The 11738-nt window shown below is 37.1% G+C and overlaps 1 protein-coding gene across 12 annotated transcripts in view; it reads left to right on the top strand.

Moving 5' to 3' along the window:
* TUT4 (terminal uridylyl transferase 4) overlaps positions 1-11738 on the top strand; it is a 138592-nt gene that overhangs the window by 88118 nt on the left and 38736 nt on the right. For all 12 annotated transcript variants that reach the window (XM_086716969.1, XM_086716977.1, XM_086716976.1 and 9 more), the window contains one exon: positions 1841-1991. In XM_086716969.1, coding sequence (XP_086573095.1) covers positions 1841-1991 — 151 coding nt within the window. The remainder of the gene's footprint in view (positions 1-1840; positions 1992-11738) is intronic.

Raw genomic sequence — 11738 nt, 5'->3', positions numbered from 1 at the left:
CCCAGTTATTTTAAGATAACTATTTATCCAATTAAATTTTTTTTCTAGATATATGTAACATTTTTCTAGTATTTTCTGATAAATCTTTTAAAAAGAAGTTTTGAAAGCTAAGAAAAATTCCCGTGGTACTGTTAATTAGCCTATAGCACAGCATTGCCACAAGTAGAGGTTTTTGTATGTAATTTGCATCAGAGGTCATGGCTAGGTAAATATCTAAGCTAATCCTGGAGGAGGAAGCTCTTTGAAATCTAGGCATATTACAATAAAGAAAGGAGTGGTGCTCTTCCTTCACTATGTGTTTTGTTCAAGTAGTTGGGATACATTTTTACTGTTTTAACTACCTGTCTGATAGTCCATTGGAATACATCTTATTTAATTTAATTTTTTTATTATTAAAAAAATTTTTTTAAGTTTATTTTGAGAGAGATTGAGACAGTGAGTGGGGGAGGGGCAGAGAGAGAGGAAGAGAGAGAATCCCAAGCAGGCTTCCACACTAGCACAGATCCCAATGTGGGGCTTGAGCTCCCAAAATTGTGACATCATGAACTGAGCCGAAACCAAGAGTTGGATGCCTAACTGACTGAGCCATTCAGGTGTCCCACCATTGGAATACATTTTAAATGGTGGTATAGGGTTTGCAGTTAACTTTGTGGCTATTGCATAAGAGTTATTCCTTGTATGAAGCAAAGTTATTTTTATTTTATTTTTATTTTTTTATTTTTTTAATTTTTTTTTTTCAACGTTTATTTATTTTTGGGACAGAGAGAGACAGAGCATGAACGGGGGAGGGGCAGAGAGAGAGGGAGACACAGAATCGGAAACAGGCTCCAGGCTCTGAGCCGTCAGCCCAGAGCCTGACGCGGGGCTTGAACTCCCGGACCGCGAGATTGTGACCTGGCTGAAGTCGGATGCTTAACCGACTGCGCCACCCAGGCGCCCCGCAAAGTTATTTTTAGAGGTCAGCCCTACAGTTTGGTTTCTTGAGTACCATGCTAATGTAATAAATTGAACCAACTAGCCAAGTGGAGGGTTTTACAATTGACTATGAAGATAGAAAGTGTTTGGAGTGAAATGAAAACTGCCACTTCAAATTTATTTCTTCCTTTCTTCCTTTCCTTCCATTCTTTCCCTTCTTCTTATTTCTTCTTTTCCTTTCTTTTCTTTTCTTTTTTCTTTTCTCTTCTCTTTTCTTTTCTTTTCTTCCTTCCTTTTTTTGAAATTTCTTTATAATCAGGGCATCTGGGTGGCTCAGACAGTTAAGTGTCTGACTTCAGCTCAGGTCATGATCTCGCAGTCTGTGAATTTGAGCCCCGCGTCAGGCTCTGTGCTGACACCTCAGAGCCTGGAGCCTGCTTTGATTCTGTGTCTCCTTCTCTCTGCCCCTCCCTCACTTGCGCTCTGTCTCTCTGTCTCTCTCTCTCAAAATTAAATAAACATAAAAAAAAACCATGAAATTTCTTTATAGTCTACGTTGTTAAAGATTTTAGTAGGTTAAAATTAATGCACAGATTTCATTTTGGGAGCTGACCATAATGTTTGCATTAACCCATATGTATTACCTCTTCAGGTATTTTCTGTTTCTTATGTATTTGGGTAAATCTCATCTTGATAATACCATTTTAGTGGGGAAGAAACATTAAAGTGTTTGCTCAAAAATGTGTTTTTTACATTTAATACTGCATTTTATTTATATGCTTTTTTTTTTTTTTTTTAACCTCCTGAAAGCACAGGTTATCAGGATTGAGTTACATAGAAGAGTCTTTTTGGACCTGCTTTCTAAGTGGTGATGAAGTCCCTCAATAGTTTATTAGATAATTTTTTCTTTTTTACGTTTGTATAGCCACCAACGATAGTATGCAGCATCTGCAAAAAAGATGGCCATTCAAAAAATGATTGTCCAGAGGATTTCAGGAAAATTGATCTAAAACCTCTACCACCAATGACAAATCGATTTCGGGAAATACTTGATTTAGTATGTAAAAGATGTTTTGGTAAGTCTTTTATTATTAGAGCTATTGTGAATAGATTCTTTGTTAGATTTTGAATATTTATTTTCTTATTTAAAAACAGTTTGCTTACGTTTTGTTTTGGTACAGGTTATTTAATAGTTTAGACACCCAACAACAGATATTTATTAAATGCCTATTAAATGCACAGCACTGTGGTAAATGCCAAAGGGAATACAGAGTCCATTATGTGTTGCTTTTATTTATTTATTTTAATTTTTATTTAATTTATTTTTTTAACTTACATCCAAGTTAGCATACACTGCAGCAATGATTTCAGGAGTAGATTCCTTAATGCTCCTTACCCATTTAGCCCATCCCCCCTCCCACAACCCCTCCAGCAACCCTCTCTTCTCCATATTTAAGAGTCTCTTATGTTTTGTCCCCCTCCCTGTTTTTATATTATTTTTGCTTCCCTTCCCTTATATTCATCTGTTCTGTGTCTTAAAGTCCTCATGAGTGAAGTCATATGATACTTGTCTTTCTCTGACTAATATTGCTTAGCATAATATGCTCTAGTTCCATCCACATAGTTGCAAATGACAAGATTTCATTCTTTTTGATTGCTGAGTAATATTCTATTGTATATATATACCACATCTTCTTTATCCATTCACCCATCGATGGACATTTGCGCTCTTTCCATACTTTGGCTATTATTGATAGTGCTGCTATAAACGTTGGGGTGCATGTGCCCCTTTGAAACAGCATACCTGTATCCCTTGGATAAATACCTAGTAGTGCAATTGCTGGGTTATAGGGTAGTTCCATTTTTGATTTTTTGAGGAACCTCCATAATTGTTTCCACAGTGGCTGCACCAGTTTGCATTCCCACCAGCAGTGCAAAAGAGATCCTCTTTCTCTGCATCCTCGTCAACATCTGTTGTTGCCTGAGTTGTTAATGTTAGCCATTCTGACAGGTGTGAGGTGGTATCTTGTGGTTTTGATTTGTATTTCCCTGATGATGAGTGATGTTGAGCATTTTTTAATGTGTCAGGAGGCCATCTGGATGTCTTCTTTGGAGAAGTGTCATTCATGTCGTTTCTTCATTGGATTATTTGTTTTTGGGTGTTGAGTTTGATAAGTTGTTTATAGATTTTGGATACTAACCCTTTATCTGATATGTCGTTTGCAAATATCTCCTCCCATTCCATCGGTTGCCTTTTAGTTTTGCTGATTGTTTCCTTCGCTGTGCAGAAGCTTTTTATTTTGATGAGGTCCAAGTAGTTCATTTGTGCTTTTGTTTCCCTTGCCTCTGGAGAAGTGTTGAATAAGAAGTTGCTGCGGCCAAGGTCAAAGAGGTTTTTGCCTGCTTTCTTCTCGAGGATTTTGGTGGTTTCCTGTCTTATATTTAAGTCTTTCATCCATTTTGAATTTATTTTTGTGTATGATATAAGAAAGCAGTCCAGATTTATTTTTCTGCATGTCGCTGTCCAGTTTTTCCAGCACTACTTGCTGAAGAGACTGTCTTTATTCCATTGGATATTCTTTCCTGCTTTGTCAAAGATTAGTTGGCCATACATTTGTGGATCCATTTCTGGGTTCTCTGCTCCATTGATCTCAGTGTCTTTTCTTGTGCCAGTACCATACTGTCTTGATGATTATAGCTTTGTAATATAGCTTGAACTGTGGGATTGTGATACCTCCAGCTTTGGTTTTATTTTTCAAGATTACTTTGGCTATTCGGGGTCTTTCTATAGTTTTCAGTGTATAGATTTTTCACTTCTTTGGTTAGATTTATTCTTAGGTATTTTATGGTTTTTGTTGCAATTGTAAATGGGATCAATTCCTTGATTTCTCTTTCTTTTGCTTCATTGTTCATCTATAGGAATGCAACCGATTTCTGTGCATTGATTTTATATCCTGTGACTTTGCTGAATTCATGGATCCGTTCTAGCAGTTTTTTGGAGTCTTTTGGGTTTTCCATATGGAGTATCATGTCATCTGCGAAGAGTGAAAGTTTGACGTCCTCCTGGCCAATTTGGATGCCTTTTATTTCTTTGTGTTCTCTGATTGCTGAGGCTAAGCCTCCAATACTATGTTGAATAATGGTGGTAAGAGTGGACATCCCTGTCTTCTCCCTGACCTTAGGGGGGAAAGCTCTCAGTTTTTCCCCATTGAGGATGATATTAGCGTTGTGTCTTTCATATATGGCTTTTATGATCTCGAGGTATGATCCTTCTATCCCTATTTTCTTGAGGGTTTTTATCAAGAAAGGATGCTGTATTTTGTCACATGCTTTCTGTGCATCTGTTGAGAGGATCATGTGGTTCTTGTCCTTTCTTTTTATTGATGTGATGAATCACATTGATTGTTTTGCAGATATTGATCCAGCCCTGCATCCCAGGTATAAATCCCACATGGTCGTGGTGAATAATTTTTTTAACGTATTGTTGGATCCAGTTGGCTGCTATCTTGGTGAGGATTTTTGCGTCCATGTTCATTAGGGAAATTGGTCTATAGTTCTTCTTTTTAGTGGGGTCTTTGTCTGGTTTTGGAATTGAGGTAGTGCTGACTTCATAGAAAGAGTTTAGAAGTTTTCCTTCCATTTCTATTTTTTGGAACAGCTTTGAGGATAGGTGTTAAGTCTTCCTTAAATGTTTGATAGAATTTCCCTGGAAAGCCATTTGGCCCTGGACTCTTGTTTTTTGGGAGAGTTTCGATTACTAATTCGTTTTCTTTACTGGTTATGGGTCTGTTCAAATTTTCTATTTCTCCCTGTTTCAGTTTTGGTAGTTTATATATTTCTAGGAATTTGTCCATTTCTTCCAGATTGCGCATTTTATTGACATATAATTGCTTATAACATTCTCTTATTATTGTTTGTATTTCTGCTGTGTTGGTTGTGATCTCTCTTCTTTCTTTCTTGATTTTATTTATTTGGGTCCTTTCCTTTTTCTTTTTGATCAAACTGGCTAGGGGTTTGTCAATTTTGTTAATTCTTTCAAAGAACCAGCTTCTGGTATCATTGCTCTGTTCTACTGCTTTTTTGGTTTTGATAGCATTGATTTCTGCTCTAACCTTTATTATTTCCTGTCTTCTGCTGGTTTGGGGTTTTATATGCTGTTGTTTTTTCAGCTCTTTAAGGCATGAGGTTAGGTTGTGTATTTGAGATCTTTCTTCCTTCTTTAGGAAGGCCTGGATGGCTATATACTTCCCTCTTATGGCCACCTTTGCTGCATCCCAGAGGTTTTGGGCTGTGGTGTTATCATTTTCATTGGCTTCCATGTAGTTTTAAATTTCCTCTTTAACTTCTTGGTTAGCCCATTCATTCTTTAGTAGGCTGTTCTTTAGTCTCCAAGTATTTGCTACCTCCCCAATTTTTTCTTGTGGTTGATTTCGAGTTCCATAGCATTGTGGTCTGAAAATCACGGTATGATCTTAATCTTTTTGTACTTGTTGAGGGCTGATTTGTGTGCCAGTATGTGATGTATTCTAGAGAATGTTCCATGTGCACTGGAGAAGAATATATATTCTGCTGCTTTAGGCTGAAATGTTTTGAATGTATCTGTTAAGTCCATCTGGTCCAGTGTATCATTCAAAGCCATTGTTTCCTTGTTGATTTTCTGTTGAGATGATCTGTCCATTGCTGTAAGTAGCGTGTTGAAGTCCTCTAATATTATGGTATTATTATCAATGAGTTTCTTTATGTTTATGATTAATTGATTTATATATTTGGGTGCTTCACATTTGGAGCATAACTATTTACAATTGTTAGGTCTTCTTGGTGGATAGGCCTCTTAATTATGATATAATACCCTTCTTCATCTCTTGATACAGTCTTTATTTTAAAGTCCAGATTGTCTGATGTAAGTATGGCTACTCCGGCTTTCTTTTGTTGACCACTAACACGTTAGATGGTTCTCCATCCCCTTACTTTGAATCTGAAGGTGTCTTTAGGTCTAAAGTGGGTCTCTTGTAAACAGCATATAGATGGATCTTGTTTTCTTATCCATTCTGTTACCCTGTGTCTTTGTTTGGAGCATTTAGTCCATTGAGATTTAGAGTGAGTACTGAAAGATATGAGTTTATTGGCATTATGTTTCTTGTAATTATGTGTTGCTTTTAAAGAGCTTAGACTCTGGATCTGTGCTGTCTAATATGGTAGCCACTATTTAAATTGAAATTAATTAAAATTAAAAATTAAATTCCTCATTTTTAGTAGCCACAACCCGAGTAGTGAGTAGTTACATGTGGCTGGTGGCTGCTGAATTGGACAGGTCAGATAGGCAACATTTCCATCACTGCATTGCTCTTGCACAGTTCTGCTCTAGATGGAAGTATGATATGTATAAAAATTGCCATAATTTGAAGCAGAATGTATTACATGCTGTAGTAGTAGGAAACAAAATGCAGGGCAAACAGTATTTTAACTGGGGTAGAACACAGGGATTGGAATTAATGATGTGGCATTTGAGTTGGACCTTGAACTCTTTTTCAGATCTAGGAGATTATACACAAAAGTGTAGGGTGTATAATTTCTTTGGGAGAATAATTGCCTTAGGTTTGGTAGAGTATAAGAAAGATAATTGAGGGAGAAAAGGCTATAAAGATATTTTGGGAAATGCCTTACATAATTTTATTCAACAAACACTTATGGTGAACCTGGGATAAACCTTCACTCAACAAATATTTTTTTAAATTATTTGCTGTGCCCAGATAAGTTAAAATTTTTGATGTAATAACATTTAGTTCCCCGTTGTAATATCTCCCACTTATTTCCTATCCCACCCTCTTGCCAGGCAACCACTTACCTGCTTTTAATTGATATCCATTAGTTTGCATTCTCTAAAGTTCTATATAAATAGAATCACCTAGAATGTACTCTTTTTCTGAGTTGGGGTCCTGGCTTCTTTCATTTAGCATAATTATTTTGAGATTCATCCATGTTATGTGTGTAAATAGTTTATTCATTTTTATTGCTGAGTTGTGTTCCATTATATGGAAGAGCCACAATTTGTTTACCATCCACCTGTTGATACAAATGTGGCTCATTTCTAAGTTTTGATTATTATAAATAAATCTGCTCTGTATATCTATGTGCAGGTCTGGGAATGGATGTACATTTTGATTTCTCTTAGGTAATACCAAGGCATTGAATAGCTGGTTTGTGGCACATTTTTTCCCCACAGCTTTATTAAGATACAATACAGTACATTTGTTTTTATTTATTTATTCATTTATATGTCTTTATATGAGCTCATGGATATTTTATACTTTGGGTTATTATCTAATACTACTTTTTCTTTTGCTCAAATTGTTCCAGATTTGGCCATTGGGAATTCTTTCAGTTGGTTCCTGTGACTTATACTCCCATCAGTGTGCGGGGTTTTTTTTGTTTGCTTGTTCGTTTTATTTTTTATTTATTTTTTTTAGCACTTCCTTACTTTCTGGTACTACAAGATGCTCCAGGCTCATCATGTATGTTTTCTGCCCCAGTCCTAGAATTAGATATGTCTCCAAAGATCCTTGGTTCCTTTTATTGGAGAATGGTGTTAGAAACCAAGATCTGGATGCTAGCATGCTTGCTGTTATGGGCTGTTGTTGCTTCTAGGCCCTCTCTGAGTGAGAAAATTAGGTATATGCACTAACTTAAATATATGCTTGTATCTATAAAAATTTCTATATGTGACCATCTTATATTAAGTTAAACATGACTTTTGTACTGATGTCTTCAACTTGAATACATTACCACATGGCTCATTCAAGTCTCTTCTTTCTGCTTATCTGTAAATTTCCCACTCCAACAGTGAAAAAACTGGCCCCATCATCTGCTACCCATTTATTCAGTTGTTACATTTAAGTACACATGTATAACATTATCAGAACTATTATCTAATACCCCTATGGGAAATAACTTTTATCAACTATAGTACTTATGCATAGTCCCTTTTGCCCTTAGTCTTACAGTGAAGTGTGTGTTTCACTTTGAGTGACATTGTCTTACACATGTAGATTCTTTTTGTCACAGCCTGCATTCCATCCTAGTCCCCAACCACCTAGATGATATTTTTAAAATTTACCTACTGTAAAGTTCACTCTTTGTACTGCAAAGTTCTATGGATTTTGACAAGTGCATTGTATCCTGTATTTACCATTATGGTATCATACAGAATAGTTTTACCACTTTAATAATAATAAAAAAATCACCTGTAATTCAGCTATAGGTATACCTCAGAGATATTGTGGGTTGGGTTCCAGACCACCACAATGAAGTGAGTACCACAGTAAAGTGAATTAAGTGAATTTTTTTGTTTCCCACTGCATATAAAAGTTATGTTTACACTACTCTGTCATCTATTAAGTGTCCAATAGCATTGTGTCTAAAGAAGAACAATGTATATACCTTGATTAAAAAATGCCTTATTGCTAAAAAATGCTAACCATCATCTGAGCTTTCAGCGAATCATAGTCTTTTTGTTTGTAGAGGGTCTTGTCTCAGTGTTAATGGCTGCTGACTGATCAGGGTGGCTATGACAATTTCTAAAATAAGACAGCAATGAAGTTTGCCACATTAACTCTTCCTGTTATGAATGATTTCTCTGTAGTATGTGATGCTGTTAGATAGCTATTTTTTTTAATGTTTATTTGTGGGGGGAAGGGGCAGAGAGCGACAAGGGAGAGACAGAATCCCAAGTAGGCTCTGTGCTGTCAGCATAAAGCCCAATGTGGGTCCCAAACCCATGAACCATGAGATCATGACCTGAGCTAAAGTCAGACACTTAGCCAACTGAGCCACCTAGGTGCCCTTAGGTAGCTGTTTTATCCATAGTAGAACTTCTTTCAAAGTTGGAGTCAGTTTTATCAACTTAAGTTTATCAACTTTATCAACAAAGTTATGTCATATTCTAAATCCTTTGTTGTCATTTCGACAATCTTTGCAGCATCTTCAGGAGTTCAGAGAATCTATCTCAGTAAGCCACTTTATTGCGCTTCCATTAGAAGCAACTCCTCATCCATTCAAGTTATATCATGAGATTGCAGCAATTCATTCACATCTTCAGGCTCCATTTCTTATTCTAGTTCCCTTGCTCTCTGCACCACATCTTTAGTTACTTCCTCCACTGAAGTCTTGAACCCCTCAGAGTCACCCATGAGGGTTGGAATCAACTTCTTTCAGATTCCTCCTGTTTAGGTTTCTATTTTGATTTCTTCCCATGAATCACAGATGCTCTTAATGGCGTCTAGAATAGTGATTCCTTTCCCAGAAGATTTTCAGTTTATTTTGTACAGCTCTAAAAGAGGAATCACTATGGCAGCTATAAACTTACAGAATGGATTTCTTTTTTTAAGTTTTTAAATTTATTTTGAGAGAGAGAGAGAGTGAGCAGGGGAGGCACAGAGGCGGGGGGTGGGGTGGGGTGGGGAGAGAATCCCAAGCAAGCTCTGTGCTGAACTCACAAACTGTGATATCATGACATTTAAATGACTGAGCCACCCAGGTGCCCCACAAAATAGATTTCTTAAATGATAAGACTTGAAAGTTTAAATGACTCCTGATCCATGGACTGTGGAATAAATGGATGTTGGCTTAGCAGGCATGAAAACATTAATCTTACTATAGATCTCTGCCAGAGCTCTTGAGTGCCCAGGTGCATTGTCAATGGAACATGTTGAAAGCAATTTTTTTTTTTCTGCATTATGTCTCAACAGTGGGCTTAAAATATTCAGTAAACCATGTTACAAACAGTTTTGCTGTCATCCAGGCTTTGTTCATTTATAAAACACAGGCATAGTAGATTACATAATTCTTAAACTCTAGGATTTTTAGAATGGTAAATGAACATTGGTTCCAACTTCAAGACTCCAGCTACATCAGCCCCTAACAAGATAGTCAGCCTGTCCCTTGAAGCTTTGAAGGCAGGCATTGACTTTTCCTGTCTAGCTATGAAAGTCCTAGATAGTATCTTCTTCCATTATAAGGCTGTTTTGTCTGCATTGTTTAGTGTGGCCACCTTCATTAATGATCTCAGCTAGATATAGTGGATCACTTGTTGCTTCACCTTGCACTTTTATGTTACTCAAATGGCTTCCTCTCTCTCTTTTTAAAAAATTTTATTTACATCCAAGTTAGGTAACATATAGTATAATAATGGTTTCAGGAGTAGAATTTAATGCTTCATCACTTACATATGTAACACCCAGTGCTCATCCCAACAAGTGCCCTCCTTAATGCCCATCACCCATTTAGCCCATCCCCCCCCCCCGCCCCCCGCCCAGCACCCCTCCAGAGACTCTCAGTTTGTTCTCTGTGTTCAGGAGTCTCTTGTGGTTTGCCTCCCTCTCTGTTTTTATCTTATATTTCTTTCCCTTATACTCATCTCTTTTGTTTTCACTTTTTTTTTTTAATGTTTATTTTTGAGAAGAGAGAGACAGAGAGAGAGAGAGAGACAGAGTATGAGTGGGGGAGGGGCAGAGAGGGAGGGAGACACAGAATCCAAAACAAGCTCAAGGCTCTGAGAGGTCAGCATAGAGCCTGACGTGGGGCTCGACCCCACGAACTGTGGGTTCATCACCCAAACTTACACACACACTGCACATCTTTATCCATTCATTAGTCAGTGGAAATTTGGGCTCTTTTTCTATAATTTGGCTATCGTTAATAGTATTGCTACAAACATTGGGGTGCCTGTGCCCTTTGAATCAGCATTTTTGTATCTTTTGGATAAACACCTACTGGTGCTTGGTCATAGGGTAGCTTTATTTTTAATTTTTTGAGGAACCTCCATACTATTTTTCAGAGTGGCTGCACTAGTTTGCATTCCCACCCACAGTATAAAAGTGTTCCCCTTTCTCCACATCCTTGCCAACATCTTTTGTTTCCTGAATTGTTAATTTTAGCCATTCTCACAAGTGTGAGGTGGTATCTCATTGTGGTTTTGATTTCTGTTTCCCTGATGATGAGTGATATTGAACATCTTTTCATGTGTCTGTTAGCCATCTGGATGTCTTCTTTGAAAAAGTGTTCATGTCTTTTGCCCATTCCTTCACTGGATTATTTATTTTTGGGTGTTGAGTTTGATAAGTTCTTTATAAATTTTGGATACTAACCCTTTATATGATAAGTCATTTGCAAATATCTTCTCCCATTCTGTCGGTGCCTTTTAGTTTTGTTGAATGTTCTTTTGCTGTGCTGAAGGTTTTTATAAACTTGATGAGGTCCCAGTAGTTCATTTTTGCTTTTGTTTCCCTAGCCTCCAGAGACATGCCTAGTAAGAAGTTGCTGTGGTCGAGGTCAAAGGGGTTGTTGCCTGTTTTCTCCTCTAGGATTTTGATGGTTTCCTATCTTACATTTAGGTCTTTCGTTCATTTTTAGTTTGTTTTTGTGTATGGTGTAAGTTCATTCTCCTGCATGTCACTGTCCAGTTTTCCCAACACCATTTGCTGAAGAGGTTATCTTTTTTCCATTGGTTATTCTTTCCTGCTTTGTCGAAGATTAGTTGGCCATACGTTTGTGGGCCCATTTCTGGGTTCTCTATTATTTCCTTGATTTGTGTGTCTGTTTTTTCACCAGTACCATACTGTCTTGATGATAACAGCTTTGTAATATAGCTTGAAGTCTGTAATTGTGATGCCTCCAGCTTTGGTTTTCTTTTTCAACAGGACTTTGGCCATTTAGGGCCTTTTGTTGGTTCCATACAAATTTTAGAATTGTTTGTTCTAGCTCTGTGAAGAATGCTGATGTTATTTTGATAGGGATTGCATCGAAGTGTAGATTGCTTTGGGTAGTAT

The sequence above is a fragment of the Puma concolor genome, chromosome C1, assembly GCF_028749965.1.
Source record: "Puma concolor isolate L17-30 chromosome C1, mPumCon1.1.hap2, whole genome shotgun sequence".
Taxonomy (NCBI): Eukaryota; Metazoa; Chordata; class Mammalia; order Carnivora; family Felidae; genus Puma; species Puma concolor.
This window is presented reverse-complemented; position numbering and strand designations above follow the sequence as displayed.